The following is an 18,629-nucleotide window of genomic DNA, read 5'->3' as shown; positions in this document are numbered from 1 at the left end:
GTCACCATCTCAGAGTCAATATGATAGATGATTCCTCAGTGAGTCTAACGTAGGAACAAATTCTTTAGCCTGATATTCAAAGTGTCCCACAGTTCTGCCTCAACCTGCCTTTACTCTTGCTTTTACTAGTACATCCCGTACCTTCCAGACCAAGAGTTAGTAACTAAGGCCACTTCTCATCCCATTCCTGTACAAACCTTGCCCATGGTCTATTTCAGTAATGGCTATAGGCTAGCAATTTCTATATTTTAAAAGAGTTGTTAAAAAAAAAGAGGAGGAGAATATGTGACAGAATCCATTATGTGTTCCATAAAGCCTAAAATATCTACTATTAAGCTCTTTACAGAAAAAGTTTGCCTATTGCTGGCTTATTCCAGTATCAGGCCCTGGCATGATTTTCTTTATTGCATTTCTTCCTCTCTGTATTTACCAATCCAAGATGGACCCACCCATCAAAATGCGACTAAGTAATATTCAGTTAAGCCTTTCTTGCTACTTTCAGTGAGATGCACTCTTTCTCTTTTAAATCCATATCCTCTGTCTCCCTTAGCACACTATATCCTTCTAGTTTCCAAACCCAAAAATGACAACACATGGTCTGACAAAGCTATTGCATTAACCAAGATTATTTTACTGCTTCCACCTTGCCTGTTCAAACGCAACTTCACAGAGCCACTCCAGTGCTCTACTTAGAATACAATCGTAACGAAGTCATTCCCTCGTCCTTTCTGTTGCTCTCCATTCACTACGGAATAAAATCCAAGCATAAACCTGTTCCCTGCCTGGTTCTCTAGTCTCATCTCCTATCCTTCTTCACCTAGCACTTTATACTTTAAATAACATATTTATTTTCAATCCCTCCCCCCAAACCTGGTCCAGACTCAGCTTTCCCATCTCTTACCCTTTCTTTACTTGGGTCACACACTTTGTTGTCAGAAGTAAAAAAAACTTGATATATATCATCTCTGGAGAGTAATTTGGCAACATCTATCAAAATTATACAAATTGTACCCTTTGTCCAAGCAGTTCTACTTCTAGGAATCTAGTCGGCAGATTTATGAAATGGCATTTTCTGCAAAGCTATGCAGCACTGTTTCTAACAGAAAAAGATTGGCATGTGAAATGTTCATCAGTAGTGGACTGTAGAAAAAAAAGTATTATGCATCCATACAATGAAACACAACGCAGAATGAGGAAGCTCTTTTATCTATGTTATTATATGGCCTACAAGAATATATCTCCAAGGATACAGTAGAAACTAGTAATGCTAGCTGCCTCCAAGGAAGGCAAGTGTTGGCTGGAGCATAGAGGTGAAGGAGACAGTTCACACTAAATAACCTTTGTACCTTTTAATTGTTGAATTATGTAAATATACTACTAGACCAAAACCTGATTTTTTAAAAACAGTTGTTGGAGAAGCCTTTTCTGAAACACACCCATACATACATGAACATACGTTAGGTCAGATGCCTATTGGTGGTGGTTCTTATCATGCTATTACTGCTTACCATTGATAATGAAACATCAATCTGTTTCTCCCTCCACCACTGAACAACTTTTAAACTTCTCTGGCACCTTAGAATTCTCTTATATCTGCCAACATCCTATACTAGGGGCTTAATAAATGTTCGCCTGGTCAGGGAACTAGATCCCACATGTCACCGCTAAATAAACAAAATATCTTTTTTAAAAAAGTTCACCTTCTAGTATAATTAGCTTGGGTCACGGTAGAATACAGATATTAGTGAAAGTGAAGTTGCTCAGTCATGTCCGACTGTTTGCGACCCCATGGACTGCAGCCCACCAGGCTCCTCCATCCATGGGATTCTCCAGGCAAGAATACTGGAGTGGGTTGCCATTTCGGCCCCTCAAATAAATGATTTATTGAACTTAATTAGCAGAATAAAGAGAACCAAGAGACTCAAGAAAAAAATAATCAACAATTGATTCCAGGATTTCAAATTACTATTTAAAAACCATGGCTTTAATGGAAACTCTCTTTATTTACCTAATCATTCCTTAGAGTACAACAGCCACAAAATTAGCATGGACTATTTAGAGACCTATAGGACGCTCAGAACAAGTCAAGCGTTAGTATCCATGACTAGTTATGTGCTCAGTGGCTCGGAGGCATGTCTGGCATCCCATCTCCTCCCCAAGAAGTTCACTACCTCCATCAATTGAACCAGAATCTTTGCTTCAGTATTTCCCAATACAACTCTCCCCAACAGCATCAGTTATAAGAGGAAAAGATGGACAATCACTGTCCAAACTTAATTAAAACCCAGTTGTCAAAGTTTTCACTACAAGAGCAATCAACAAAAATCCATGTTAGGATATACAGGGCAAGACAGACTGGAAGATCTTTGAAGACAGGGACTGAATTTTATCCACCTGGGAACCCCCTCAGCACCTAGAACCATCCCTGCGGCTAAAGGCAGCACAATATAGTTGTTAAATGAACAGCTTCACTTAAGACTATAAAGGAGATTTTTACTTTATCTGTATTGTTTAAATATCTAAAATATATTCATGCATTACAAAATAACTGATGTAATAACAAATAGTGTCTAGAACATGCTTTTACAATTCCTCAATTGATTCTCATCTTGTCAGGTAGATAGGGATGGTATGGCTGTCCCCTTTTCACAGATGATAAAAGCCATTCAAAAATCCAAATATGAATTGTCCAAGGTTGCACTGCTTGTGAGCTGAAAGTAAAAGGAAGCACTGGGATGATACCCATGTTTTCACTTATTACACATCTAACGAAAAAGGAAAGAATGTCCCCTTACAGATCTACTCCCAAAAACCTACCCCCTTGCATTCTACCTGTGATAGTGACCAAATCACCTGACTCCTGAACTTTATATGAAATAAGAGGATGAGAATACTACTACTCACTGATTGCTATAAAAATCAGATGTGTGAAAACTATTCTGACATTTAAGTGGTAGTTGCTATTATTTCTGTTAATGATATATAAATAAGAAATGACTGTTGACTCCAACAGAAGACAGACTCTATATTATAAAAGAGAATATGCCTTTCAGTAGAAACAAGACAACCAAAATTGATTTTCCCAAATACACTGTTTCCTTAACAACTAATTCTAAAACAAAGTAAAATACCCAACAAGCAAATGGAACTCTCATAGATCACTAGTAAAAATGCAAAATGGTACAGTGCAGCCACTTCAAAAAATACTTTGGGCGTTTCTTAAGAAGTTAAACATGAAATTACCTAGAACCCAGGGAGCCCACTCCTAAGTATTTACCCAAGAGAAATGAAGACGTGTGTGCAAAAGACATAAATGTTTAGAGTTTCATTCATATCATCAAAACAGGAAACAACCCAAATGTAGACAGACTGATTTAAAAAATTACAGTATATCCATACAGTGGAATGCTACTCAGCAATAAAAGGGAACCACAGATATATACAATATGGATGATTTTCAAAACAATTATAGTAAGTGAAAGATATCAGATACAAAGTCTACATATCGTACAGTTTCATTCATATGATATGGAAAAGGCGAAAAACTAGAGAGAAAGATAGAAACCACTAGAGGGGCAAAAACTAGTATAGTAGTTAGCAGGGGCTGCTAAATAAAGGGAAAGGAGCATAAGGTAACTACTGAGGATGATGGAAATAATCTATCTCTTGGTTGGTGTGATGACCACAATTGCATATATTTGTCAAAACTCACAGAACTATAACCTTAAAAAAGAATAAAGTTTACTATATGTAAATTATACCTCAAAAACATGACTAAAAGAGAAAGAAAAACTAAACTACTTCATTTACACATCTGGGAGAAAAAGTAATAGTTAATTATCACAATATTTATGCTCAGTTTGGTTCAGTATTTGCTTAAGAAATTTTAGTTAAACCACCTAACAACTGCTGGGTTAAACCTCTCTGAGGAGGTTTTACAGGGATACCCTGTTTTCAGAGAAACCATTCTCTCTCTTTAATCATTAGTTTAATTATTTTGACAGTGCTCACTCCAGTAGTCACTACTACTTAACTTTCATTCATTACCACCTACTTCCTTCCAGTGCTCTCCCCATTCCAAAACTCCAAAAAAGGCAACCTACAGTTCTCTACAAATATATCTGAGAAATGAGCACACTTAAATTCCTTACTTGGAATTTCAAAGGCAAAACCACTCAGTAGCAAATCACTCTGCCTTTTTCACAAGAAAAAAATATTTAAAATTTCAATATGCACCAAAACCAACCAGTCATATAAATATATACATATACACACACAAATATTGTGAAAAGATGGGAAGCGAAAAGCAAAGGAATAAAGGAAAGATATATCCATTTGCATGCAGAGTTCCAAAGAATAGCAAGGAGAGATAAGAAAGCCTTCCTCAGTGATCAATGCAAAGAAGTAGAGGAAAACAATAGAATGGGAAAGACTAGAGATCTCTTCAAGAAAATTAGAGATACCAAGGGAACACTTCATGCAAAGATGAGCTCAATAAAGGACAGAAATGGTATGGACTTAACAGAAGTAGAAGCTATTAAGAAGAGGTGGCAAGAATACACAGCAGAACTGTACAAAAAAGATCTTCACGACCCAGATAATCACAATGGTGTGATCTCTCACCTAGAGCCAGACATCCTGGAATGTGAAGTCGTCGGCCTTAGAAAGCATCACTATGAACAAAGCTAGTGAAGGTGATGGAATTCCAGTTGAGCTATTTCAAATCCTGAAAGATGATGCTATGAAAGTGCTGCACTCAATATGCCAGCAAATTTGGAAAACTCAGCAGTGGCCACAGGACTGGAACAGGTCAGTTTTCATTCCAATCCCAAAGAAAGGCAATGCCAAAGAATGCTCAGACTACCGCACAACTGCACTCATCTCACATGCTAGTCAAGTAATGCTCAAAATTCTCCAAGCCAGGCTTCAGCAATATGTGAACCGTGAACTTCCAGATGTTCAAGCTGGTTTTAGAAAAGGCAGAGGAACCAGAGATCAAATTGCCAACATCCGGTGGATCATGTAAAAAGCAAGAGAGTTCCAAAAAACATCTATTTCTGTTTTATTGACTATGCCAAAGCCTTGGACTGTGTGGATCACAATAAACTGTGGAAAATTCTGAAAGGGATGGGAATACCAGACCATTTGACCTGTCTCTTGAGAAACCTGTATGCAGCTCAAGAAACAACAGTTAGAACTGGACATGGAACAACAGACTGGTTCCAAACAGGAAAAGGAGTACATCAAGGCTGTATACTGTCACCCTGCTTATTTAACTTATATGCAGAGTACACCATGAAAATGCTGGGCTAGAAGAAACACAAGTTGGAATCAAGATTGCCAGAAGAAGTATCAATAACCTCAGATATGCAGATAACACCACCCTCATGGCAGAAAGTGAAGAAGAACTAAAGAGCCTCTTGATGAAAGTGAAAGAGGAGGGTGAAATAGTTGGCTTAAAGCTCAACATTCAGAAAACGAAGATCATGGCATTCGGTCCCATCACTTCATGGCAGACAGACAGGGAAACAGTGCCTGACTTTATTTTTTGGGGCTCCAAAATCACTGCAGATGGTGATTTGCAGCCATGAAATTAAAAGACGCTTACTCCTTGGACGGAAAGTTATGACCAACCTAGATAGCATATTAAAAAGCAGAGACATTACTTTGCCAACAAAGGTCCGTCTAGTCAAGGCTATGGTTTTTCCAGTGGTCATGTATGAATGTGAGAGTTGGACTATAAAGAAAGCTGAGTGCCAAAGAACTGATGCTTTTGAACTGTGGTGTTGGAGAAGACTCTTGAGAGTCTCTTGGACTGCAAGGAAATCCAACCATTCCATCCTAAAGGAGATCAGTTCTGGGTGTTCATTGAAAGGACTGATGTTGAGGCTGAAACTCCAATACTCTGGCTACCTGATGCGAAGAGCTGACTCATTTGAAAAGACCCTGATGCTGGGAAAGATTGAGGGCAGGAGAAGGGGATGACAGAGGATGAGATGGTTGGATGGCATCACCGACTCAATGGACATGGGTTTGGGTGGACTCTGAGAGTTGGTGATGGACAGGGAGGCCTGGTGTGCTGCGGTTCATGGGGTCGCAAAGAGTTGCACACGACTGAGCAACTGAACTGAATTGATACATCAAATTTCTGTAAGTTGAGTTACGTCTATTTTTTTTTTAGTATGTTTGTTACATTTAATTTTTATTTTTTAAAAAATTTACTTTAATTGGAGGTTAATTACTTTACAATATTGTAGTGGTTTTTGCCATACATTGACATGAATCAGCCATGGGTATACATGTGTTCCTCATCTTAGACCCTCCTCCCAACTCCCTCTCCATCCCATCCCTCTGGGTCATCCCAGTGCACCAGCCCTGAGCACCCTGTCTCATGCATCGAACCTGGACTGGCGATCTGTTTCACATATGATAATATACATGTTTCAATGCTCTTAAATCACTGAGAAGTTTTCCCAAAGTAACTTCTGAGTATAATATACTGACCGCATACCCCCAGACTAAAGCCAAAAAGCTATAATCAAAGAGGTTTATAAACTAAATTTCGTAGTAACATGGGTTAGCAATCTTGGAGCTATTTTCAGTATATTCTAGGTTTGGACAAATATATTATGGATTATGTGAGTCGGGTTTACAATCCCTAGGTAAGAGAAGGGGCTTAAAAATACAGGAAAAATAAGTTAAAGGCTAAATAAACTTTGTGGTATTGGAGGTGTTAGTCTGAACACACAATTCTGAAACCAAGTTCCCTTATCAAGTTTATGATCAATCTCTCTATCCAAAATTTGATTCCCTCTCTTGTACACTCTGACCTCAAGCCTGAGCTAACTGAACACTAATCAACAAGAGTCAGATGACTAAAACTGCTATTACTGACAACATCATTAAGCAACTAAAATTGCTATTATGAACATCATCATTAATGTACAAACTCAGGTTGCTTCTCCAGCACAAGATGAATGGTCCCAGTGCCATGGACCACTTTGGCTGGAGAATCGTAAACCAGAGACATCCTGACTTCCCAAAACTACAAATAAGGAATGTCACAGTAATGACTCTTTGTTCTTCCTCTAAAACATAACCCCAACTCAAAGACCAGGTGGGTTTGAAATCCTGACTTTGCTGCAAACTCCCATTGACAGAGTTTGGGTTTCAGTACTGGAGGCACAGGAGCCCTTTGCTCAGTTTCAGTTTTTATTATATTTAGATAAAAACAGAAATAAACTTAGACATATGTGTATATATATGTATGTGTATATGTGTGTATGTGTATATATATATGTGTGTGTGTGTGTATATACACATAAATGTCTTAGCTCTGCCCATTGAAGGGATCTGAAAGCAATGACAACCCATAGCAATGAGCATACACAGCAACTAGATCTTGATTTCTAAATAATTTTCTCCACTAACAGAAATTAGGAGAGAAACATCTTAGAGAAATAGCTGATTCCAAAGTTCAGGTAGGAAGATAAGCCTGGAACATCTTTTTCGTGCCAAAAAGGAACTGGTTCAAGAACGTTAGGAAATTGTCAAAAGCTAGCTTGAAGGGGTTCCCACTGCCGAATCTGGGACAATGTGAAAACCACAACAAATGTTGACAGTAACAGATTATGACCTACTGCATAAAATAAGAATCCATATTAATACATACAAATAAAGGTAAGAAAATGCTCTCCAGCAGAATGTTAACCAATAAGCAAAGACTAAAACTGATAAGCTGAAAAGAATAAAACTGATATGTAGAAAATAAAAACTGATAGCACATAACAAACACATGAAAAGATGCTCAACATCACTCATTATTAGAGAAATGCAAATCAAAACCACAATGAGGTACCACTTCACACCAGTCAGAATGGCTGCGATCCAAAAATCTGCAAGCAATAAATGCTGGAGAGGGTGTGGAGAAAAGGGAACCCTCCTACACTGTTGGTGGGAATGCAAACTAGTACAGCCACTATGGAGAACAGTGTGGAGATTCCTTAAAAAATTGCAAATAGAACTACCTTATGACCCAGCAATCCCACTGCTGGGCATACACACAGCGGAAACCAGAACTGAAAGAGACACATGTACCCCAATGTTCATCGCAGCACTGTTTATAATAGCCAGGACATGGAAACAACCTAGATGTCCATCAGCAGATGAATGGATAAGAAAGCTGTGGTACATATACACAATGGAGTATTACTCAGCCGTTAAAAAGAATTCATTTGAATCAGTTCTGATGAGACGGATGAAACTGGAGCCGATTATACAGAGTGAAGTAAGCCAGAAGGAAAAACACCAATACAGTATACTAACACATATATATGGAATTTAGAAAGATGGCAATGACGACCCTGTATGCAAGACAGGAAAAAAGACACAGATGTGTATAACGGACTTTTGGACTCAGAGGGAGAGGGAGAGGGTGGGATGATTTGGGAGAATGGCATTCTAACATGTATACTATCATGTAAGAATTGAATCGCCAGTCTATGTCTGACGCAGGATACAGCATGCTTGGGGCTGGTGCATGGGGATGACCCACAGAGATGTTATGGGGAGGGAGGTGGGAGGGGGGTTCATGTTTGGGAACGCATGTAAGAATTAAAGATTTTAAAATTAAAAAAAAACAACTAAAAAAAAAAACTGATAGCACAGTTCTGTAATATGAAAGCACAACTATCATAGTAATAACTGACTCAGGCAAACATCATCAATAGATGCTACAACTACTGGATAAAAGTTTGATGAAATCAAGGTATTTACATGGACTCAGTATCTCCCATCAGAGAAGGCAATGGCAACCCACTCCAGTACTCTTGCCTGGAAAATCCCATGGGGAGAGGAGCCTGGTAGGCTGCAGTCCATGGGGTTGCTAGGAGTCGGGCACGACTGAGCAACTTCATTTTCACTTTTCACTTTCATGCACTGGAGAGGGAAATGGCAACCCACTCCAGTGTTCTTGCCTGGAGATTCCCAGGGACAGGGGAGCCCGGTGGGCTGCCATCTCTGGGGTCGCACAGAGCCGGACATGACTGAAGTGACCTAGCAGCAGCAGCAGCAGCAGCACCTCCCTTAACATTACTAATTAAAAAGGAAAATATTAAACTCCATAGTGGAAAAACCTGACAGACATTATCTTAAGTAAGTGATCAAAGTTATCATCAGTACTGAACAAATGGATATCAAATGCTTCCTGATATGATGCAAGGGGAAGGATGTAACATTATTCTGCAATATTCCCATCAAAATGCATAATCTGAATCTATTCATAAGGAAGGCAAATTCAAGTTGAGAGACACTCTATGAAATAAATGGCCTATACCATTCAAAAAAGACAAGATCATGAAAGATAAGTCTGATGGGTTCTTTCAAACTGAAGGAGACTGGAGAGTAAACAAATATTTTATGCAGATCCTGGACTGGATCCTAGATTAGAAAAATTTTTCCCTACAAAAAACATTGAAACAAATGGCAAAATTTTAATAAAGTCAGTATATTAGATAATAATATTATAACCAATCTGTATTTCCTGATTTTGGAAAGAACATTGTTGTGGTTACATAAGAGAATATCTTAGTTTACTGAAAATATACATTATCATATTTAGGGTAAAGAAGTATCATACTTGTAACTTACTCTAGTTTCAAAAATTAATATGCATATATAAAAAAAATATAGGGACCTCCCTGGTGGTCCAGTGGTTAAGAATCCAGCTTCCAGTGCAGGGGATGCTGGTTCCACGCCTGGTCCTGGTGAGTTGCCCCTAAGGCGCAACTGCCGAGCCCAAGAGCAACTGCTGAGCCCAGGGGCCACAACTCAAGAGAAGCCCTTAAGGAGGAGCTTATGAAAACTTGAGCTCCTAAGCGCCTAGCTCCAGGCAGCTAGTGAATGAATGCCAGAGGAGCTAAGACCATCATCTCCTCTTCCCCACCTCAGAACCTGCCCTGCCTCTTCTAAGCCACTGTTACTTTTAATTTAGGCAGCTAAGACTTGCTTTCTGCCAGCTTCTGCCCTGTAAGGTTGATGCGACTTCTCAAGAGAGAAACAAAATGAATCATAATCACTTTCTCAAAATTAAGGACAAAGAAATACTGCCACATTTTTGGTGGAAAAAAATATCACTAGTGTTTTAACTTCTATGGGGGATGGGAGAGGGAGAGGATAGTGGAAAGAGATAGTAAACCAGCTAAAAACTATGTGAAATAGAGGAAATAGTGATTTTGATTAGTGAACCTCTAGGGATATAAGGTAACAATGAATAAATCTGTGCTATCTGAATGTCTGTTCCCATGTGGCTTCAAAAAATTAAAAGCAGGCAGGACCTCTGCATTGAGATGGCTAAGTTAACAAAGGAATAAGGGAAACATCTGTATGAGAGGAAAAGGTCAAAGCAGTGTGTCAAGGGAACTCTGCTATGCTTGGTATTAACATTTCACTTGAGTTGCTGGAGAGGTCAGATTACATATTTGTCGCCATCAGCTAATTTAATTGAAAGGTCTAGCCAACTCCAAAGCTATCAATCCAGACAGAAGGATACCTAGCTCCAAGTACCTCTGAGTTTTACTTTGATTTCTGCATTTAATTACAGGAATACAAAATAGAGGGCCAGAACCATATTTTAAAGAGCCACATTCCAAAGTAAAGGTTTACTGTACAGTCCATATATTATATTTGATGATCCATATTTGACAGCTCCTCACAGGGCCATGCAAAATTAGCATGGACGTTTCTTGGGCTTTTGATGTTCACAGCCATCATGTGCTTCACTGCTAAAATCAGGAAACATATGGGATGAATTGGTAAAGGCTGCTGGGAGTTTCTGCTGCCTTTTTGTTTTCTGTTTTTAATTCATGGCTAAGGCCAATTCAGAATACCTCTAAACAAGACCAAGATTTAATACAGCACTCTTTAAACCATATCCAATCCCAGGATATTTTTAAATAAGAAAAGGTGTTAAAGAAAGGTGTTGAAGAAAAATGATGGGAAATCAAGTATCTTCAGGGAACACCAGGATCCTTGGGAACATATGTCTAAAAACCTATAGTTTAGCTAGTGAAAAGAAGAAGCCACATGGTAGAGAGTGAAAAATGTGGGTTTTGGACTCAGATCTCAGTGAATTCAGTTATCAGGACTTAACAAAGTGTGAATAGTGTGTCTGCTACTGGTTAACTGTGTGACCTAGGGGAATTTATTTAACTTCTCTGAGACTTACTTTCTCATCTATAAAACAGAGATACTAACTCCCTCTCAAGGATGTTTTTAAGAATTACATGACATACGGGAAAGGGGGTTCCCAGGTGGCGTGTGGTAAAGACTGGCCTGCCATGCAGGTGACAAGGTGGCTTGGGTTTGATCCTGTGTTGGGAAAATCGCCTGGAGGAGGAAATGGCAACCCGCTCTAGTACTCCTGCCATAGAAAATTCCATGGACAGAGGAGTCTAGTGGGCTACAGTCCATGGGTTCAAAAAGAGTTGGACAGAACTGAGTACAACATACATGAAAAGTGTCCAGCAGAAAATCTGGCAAAGACTTTTTTTTTTAAGAATTCAACTGGACTTACAGTCAGATTCAGTTGACATATCTGCTATAGACTCATTTTACAAGTTTAATTTATGATGCCCCAACTGCTATAATTTCAGATAGCCTCCAGGCCTTGGAGAGGCCTGAGACAAAAACCAGAGACAGAGGCAAAAGTTACTTAACCAGCCATAATAAAACCCAGAGACAGACTCTGTCACATGTAAATATACTAGCTCATATTACACAGGGGGCCAGTCAATACAGCACCAGAAAGACCCCTCCTCTTTGTAATTTTACTAAAGCAGAAACGATAACTAGGGGAGAGATTCTCCTTCAGCCTTTAAACTTTCAGGGATCTTAAGTAAATCTTTACAATTGAATGATCACTTTCTATGAAGTTCAAAACAATACTCTAAAATTAAGAATTGCGGCTAAAACCAGCAGGTAAGAAATCTTACTTCCTCATCTTTCCTCCTGCTTTCCTTACTCTGGAGGAAGTATGAACTCAGGGTATTAACTCATCTTTATCCCACTGCTACATGCATCCACTGTACTCTTATTTAAACCACCTTTCCAGTCTAAAAGCTTTCAACAGCTACCTTAATGTTAAGAAGTCAGGCTCTGTAGTCACAAAAGATCTAGATTTTAAACTGTTCATTTATTAGCTCTATGTATTTCCAGGTGGCACCAGTGGTAAAGAACCCACCTGCCAATGCAGGTAGATGTAAGGGATGTGGGTTTGATCTCTGGGTAAGGAAGATCCCCTGGAGGAGGAAACTGCAACCCATTCCAGCATTCTTGCCTAGAGAATCCCATGGACAGAGGAGCGTGGCAGGCTAGTTCATAGGGCTGCAAAGAGTCGGACATGACTGAATAGACTTAGCATGCACAGGTGAGATCTGAGTCAATTTCCTAGTTTGTAAAAGAGGATATATAAATAAAAGTAAAGGATTAAAAGGCAAAAGATGGCCCAAAATAAACATTCAATATTAGTCATCATTACTATTAGGCAAGAGTTAACCTCATTTATAGATCAAATAAACAAACAACTGAGTCTCAGAGGTAGAGTAACTTCCCAGTAGAATGGAACCTCAAACCCAAAGTCTGCCTCCAAATTCTGCTTTTTCCATTACGCCAAACTATCTCATGTATGAAAGTGAAAGTCAGTCAGTTGTGTCCAACTCTTTGGGACCCCATGGCCTATACAGTCCATGGAATTCTCCAGTCCCGAATTCTGGAGTGGGTAGCCTTCTCCAAGGCATCTGCCCAACCCAGGGATTGAACCCACGTCTCCCACATTGCAGGCAGATTCTTTACCACCTGAGCCACAAGGGGAAGCCCCAGAATACTGGAGTGGGTAGCCTATCCCTTCTCCAGCATATCTTCCCGACCCAGGAATCAAACCGGGGACTCCAGCACTGCAGGCGAATTCTTTACCAACTGAGCTCTCCGGGAAGCCCTATCTCATGTCTATCCCTGTGGTTTTAAACAGGCTACTAACTGCAATTTACTAGTCTTTATTGTGTGGTCACAAGTTATGGATGTTTTTAATCTTATTCCATTTTTTCTTTTTCATATCCTAATAGTTTGGGAGGAAAACTGACTGAACACACCAGTGTGCCACAGCAGGTGATGACCAGGGGAAAAAACGAGACCCAGTTTCTCCTTGTCAGTATCCTTACCTGGAATAGCCTCTCCCCTCTCCAAGTGCATTTGCTGCTTTTACATCCGCTATGATCTGGGCTCGAATAAGTACCCTAGGCCTAGTAAGAGTACCTCTAAGCCTGAAGAACAAAGGAAACACAAACTTTCCAAACCAGAAGGAGCAAGTCATGCATGTAGGGAGAATTTCCTTCAGAAGAAGAACAAGGGACACAGCTAGACAGAGACAACACTCATAGAAAGGGAGCAGGATAATTAAACTCCATATCCTCAGATGGGAAGAAAGCCAACTGATGGAGTCTAAGTCAGTCAGCTTCCCAGGGTGGGAAAGGATGGAGAGTGGACCTAGAGGAGCCAACAGAAGGGACCTAATTCTACCTCAGAGAAGTCTTCTTGGTGCACTCTCACATCTCTTCTTTCATCCTAAGCTAAGTGCCAGATAAGGAAAGAGTTACTGAATGGGACAGTTCTCACCCCTTTTGAAGAGTAATGCTTATCTACCATAAAATATTTATGGGTGAGTTTTTCACTAATTGAGTATGGTCATTTATCATCCCACTTGTAACTGTTCAGAAATCTTTTAGGTCCAAGAATGTACGTTATCTTTCTCCACATTTGTGGATTTTGCACTTACCTACTAGGCAAATTAAATCACAATAATGCAGATACTATCGCAACCCTCAAGAAACTTAATACTTAGGAGTTTGCACTCATATCTTAAGATATCTTAAGAAGACAGAATGAGTGCCACCAGAGAGGAAAGAGCTGTTGTGCTGTGAAAAGTTCTAGGACAGGTTTCGTTGCCATCCAGCCCCTGGCAGGCATAACTTCAGCCAGAACTCACTGTTTATCTATTAACAAGGTTTCCCACAGGTCCAGATCTGGAGAACCACTCACCAAGCCCTCAACAGCCCCAGTTTCCACTCTATACTCTCAGCCAATAAGGTTCATGCCTCATCCTCCTGGAAAAAGTCCCTCTTCTTCCAAATGTCACCTCCTTACCTGAACCTTACTTGGACCCTCAAAGAACAATTACAATGTGCCTACTCTGCATTCCCCAAAGCCTTTACTTTGAGAACTTAAAGCACTTTATCATTATCCAGGTATTTGTGCAGGACCTCTACTAGATTGGGGCTTCCCTGGTGGCTCAGATGGTAAACAATCTGCCTGCAATGTGGGAGGCCTGGGTTCAATCCCTGGGTTGGGAAGATCCCCTGGAGAAAGGAAAGGCTACCCACTCCAATATACTGGCCTGGAGAATTCCATGAACTATACAGTCCAAGGGGTCGCAAAGAGTTGTACATGACTGAGCGACTTTCACTTCACTTCTACTAGATTGTGAGATTCCAAGTTATCTGTATCCTTAGCCACTAACAGCACTCAAAATAGTATGTCAGGCCCAGTGTAAGTATTCTACATATTTTAACACATACATTCTACTAATATGTACATCACAGTAAGTCACCACAGTAAAACCGAAAAGGAGATGACAGAACTCTCTTCTCAGTTTTACAAGTGAGGAAAATTAAGTGCACAGAAAGGTTAAGTAGTGCTGAAAGTCTCAAAGCTAGGAAGGACCGGACCCCAGGATTTCAATCTAGGCACAACTTCAGAACTGAATTTCAACAGACATCATGGGTTGAGGGGAAGGTTGGACTACAAGATCAATGGTCTCCACCACAGGGAGCACAGTTATTATTCACACACTAGGGTGTGGAAAGCCAAACACTGGAACTTCTACTTATATTTGTCTCAGTTCATCCTTTTGTAAAATGTCTATTTTTGCACATGTTATAAAATGTACATAATAGACAGTACAGTCAACACTGTAATAGTAACTTAAACACACATAATGTGTGTGCATACTCAACCATATTTACTGATACAAAGAACATTAAAACCATTTGAGGCCACTATTCTAGACTATTTCCCCCAGGGACTCAGTTCCTCCATTCTCTCTGCCTAGCACTTTAGTTAAGAAACATTAGCCAACCAAGACTATAGGTGAACTTCAGTGAGGTAACAGTTTGGTCTTTATATCTGGAACCCCTACATCAGCTCAAGGACCGGGTGCTTAGCAGATGGTCAATGTTGAATCTAACTGTACCATGAGAACCTCATTTTAAAAAATTCTCTTCAGGGAAAAAAAAAAAAAGTCTCTCAATGTTTTAATGCAACTTATAAATAATTCCAGATTTTTAAAAAAAACATACTAAGCACATTGCCTAGAGATGTTATATAGAATTCTCTTAGGATGACTATAAACAAACAAACAAGAAACAAACCTTAGTTACATAATAGAACCAAAAAATTGTACTTTAGAGCTTAAACAGAAAACTGCATAAAAGAGATCTGGGCATTAAAAAAAAAATCTAAGTTCATAGTAAAGGTCCTTTCACTATACAGAGATAATATAACTTTGTCAGACCTAAAGGTCACCTCTGCTAGTCTCTGCCAAATTAAACTCCAAGAGGAATAGATTAAACTTTCCAAAGCAGCAACTGCAGACTGACTATGAAGAGGCATTAGCTGGGTCCACCTACCTGCTCTGCATTTCTTCAATCCAACATTTAATGGGCATCAAACAAAGAAGAGAGGCTGTGTAAAGCCCCCCTTTTATGGGTGGAGGATCCTGGGCTCTGAGGCTAAATCCACAAGGTTCCTCCTGTCCTCAGCTTCATCCTCTGCACAATGGGCATACACAAATACTTAACTCTTATCTATGTTACCAGGATTAAATGAGAGAAAACATGCAAAATGTATTTATCTGTTTCCTCATTGAACGTGTCTCTCTCCCTTCCCCCAACTAAAACTCAAAGCTTGAGTCTGGTTTATCTAGTTTGCTGCTATATTCCCAGGGCCAAAATGGTCCTTTTGATTTAATAAATACTAAATGAATAGAATGCAAAATGCCTGCTGCTCAAAAAATGTTGGCTATTATGGCTATTATTGCTAACAAGAAACAATGAAAATTTTATTGTTAAGAGACCCACACCTCCTTCAAAGATCTCACATTTCTAGGAGGTACAGTTGATAAATGCTGAAAAGGAGAAATGAAGGTAAGAAAAACAACTGTATCATAAAGCAGGACTAACCTAAAAGAAAATTAAAATCTCAAATAAATACACAATCAGAGCTGAAGTTCGAGCTTTCCCGAGTGAGGTTCACTCTGGATGAGGTTTAACAGCGATTACAATAATGACAGTTTTCACGCCTATGTGTGCCAGAGTCCGTATCAAGCCTATTTGGCCTCACAAAACCCTGAACCGGCGTGGGGAAGGGCTGGAGATGTTCTTCTCGCCTTCATTTTGCAGAAGGGGTAACTGAGGCTCATAGAGACCCAAGGTCACCGCCTGTAAGCGGAGGAGTCGCAATGTGAACCCAGGCAGTCAGACCCCTGAGCCTGCACTCAACAGGCCCCTCAGAGGGGCCATTCTCGCCTCTTTCACCATCCGCCACACACCCTTCGAAATTGGATGTGTGTAATATTTCTCCAGGGCCGGACTTAGTGGCCTCGGCGCCAGGAGAACAAAACAATCCTTGTCCTCCGGCAAGTTAGATGGACGCCGGCCCGGCCAGGGCTCCGAGGCCGCGGTGCCCAGAGACTCGCGCACACCACGAGCTCCGAGCTCTCGAGCGGTGCAGGAGGAGCCTGGGTGGCCCTGGGAGCCGGGGAAGGCCCGGCCTGCCGGGTGACCTTGGATCTGCCGCCCTTCTTGGGGCCTCAGTTTACCAGCCTGGCCTCGCGCCGGGGGCCTCCCGGGAGCTCGCGCCTGTGGAGCTGCAGGCCTTCACACGCCCCCCTCAGCCGCCCGCTTTCCCGCCCCGCTTACGTTGGAAGGCGGCCGCTCCAGGGACGCCCACCATCGCCCAACGCCGCTGCTGCGCACCTCCGCTTCCACTCGCGGCCCGGGTCCCCCGCAGGCACCGCTGCGGGACCTGTAGCCGCCAAGCTCGCCGACCCCAGAGGCTCTGATGCCGCCGCCGCCGCCGCCGCCGCCGCCGTTAGGCCGCGCGCCGCCCCGCCCCCCAGTTGGCCCCGCCCCGCCCGCCGGGCACGCCCCCGCCGCGCGTTCTCGCCCGCCAGACCAACGCACGCGGAAGCCTGGCCCCTAGACCGAGTCGCACTAAACCCCGCCTCCTGACCTGCTCCGCCCCTTCCGCGCGAACCTACTACCCTATCCCGGCGCACCCTGCTTCTCAGTCCCGGCCCCCTTGCGTCACGGGCGCCCGTCACATGCAAGTTCCACTCTTCAGGCTTAGGGATTCCAGCTGTGGCCAAGGCAACTGCCAGAACCCAGAGGCGGAGCCCTAGGGGGCGGAGCTTAGGGGGGGCGAGGGTGCAATGCCTCACCTGAGTTCTCCAGGTTAAGGTCCTTTTCACCTTTGCGCCTGTCTTTAGGCAACTCACTTCTCCCGACAGTGTTCCAAGTATTTCAGATGCCATGATCATAATGTTAATAACTGTTAGCTGTCATTATTATTACCGAGCTATTTTCATACACTCCATCCCGTTAATCCTTACAATGAGCAAGAGAAGTATTATTATTCCCCCTTTTCTATACATGCGGATAGGGCTTTCCCACCAACCAGGTTGCTCACTGGGTTCAGTTAACAAATAGCAGCGATGGGATTGGAAGCTAGGAACTTGTGACTTCAGACCCAGTACTTTGAACTACTCTGAAGTATTCTGCCTCCCAAAGTCTCTAAATTAAAACAAGAGATTAAAATTTCCAAACTCCTCTATGTACAAAGATACCAAAAGCAAAGTTCTTTTAACTAGACTTGTCTTTTCCAAGCAAAAGACTGAGATAAAATAGTTGCAACATACTCAACAAAAAATCAATATTCAAAATAAATAAAGAGCTCCTTAAAACCAATAAGAAAAGTAATATAATTTAATAGAAAAATGGACAAACAATAAATAGACTATGCACAAAAAAGAAAATCTGAATAGCTAATAAACATTTTTAAAAGATGCTCAGTCTTTCTAATAATCAGGACAACACCAAACAATCAGTTGCCATATTTCATGCAGTAGATTGTAAATTCCACTGTGGGTCTCCATCCCAAAGAAATACTAGTTTATGTGCACAAAATGTTGTGTAGGAAAGAAGGTTATTCAAAAGATCTTCAAAAAGTGGAATTAACTAGAATGTCCAAAGTAGAAAACTAGTAAAACAAACTATGGAGAATAATATGCAACATTTAAAAAGTAGGTAGATCTACTTATAATAAAAGGTTGCTAAGACATACTTGTTAACTGAAAAAGCAAGTTCAAGTTCCATATAGTTATTCTTTTGCTTTACTTCCAAGTTTTGAATAATTGGATGATTTTTCTTAACACCTACATACGATGTACACTCGAAAACTGTGCTAAATCTAAGCCCACATGCCAAAGCCAGACGAAGTGGATATAAATTATAGCTCCATAC

The 18,629-nt window shown here is 40.9% G+C and overlaps 1 protein-coding gene across 2 annotated transcripts in view; it reads right to left on the bottom strand.

Moving 5' to 3' along the window:
- Window positions 1-17,189, bottom strand: part of CBFA2T2 (CBFA2/RUNX1 translocation partner 2) — a 138,296-nt gene extending 121,107 nt beyond the window's left edge. For both annotated transcript variants that reach the window (XM_018057723.1, XM_018057724.1), the window contains exon 1: window positions 17,028-17,189. In XM_018057723.1, the coding sequence (XP_017913212.1) occupies window positions 17,028-17,061 (34 nt within the window). In that variant the 5' untranslated portion in view covers window positions 17,062-17,189. The remainder of the gene's footprint in view (window positions 1-17,027) is intronic.

The sequence above is a fragment of the Capra hircus genome, chromosome 13 (assembly GCF_001704415.2).
Source record: "Capra hircus breed San Clemente chromosome 13, ASM170441v1, whole genome shotgun sequence".
Classification (NCBI taxonomy): domain Eukaryota; kingdom Metazoa; phylum Chordata; class Mammalia; order Artiodactyla; family Bovidae; genus Capra; species Capra hircus.
The sequence above is the reverse complement of the archived record's forward strand: the minus strand, read 5'-3'. Positions and strand labels throughout refer to the sequence as shown.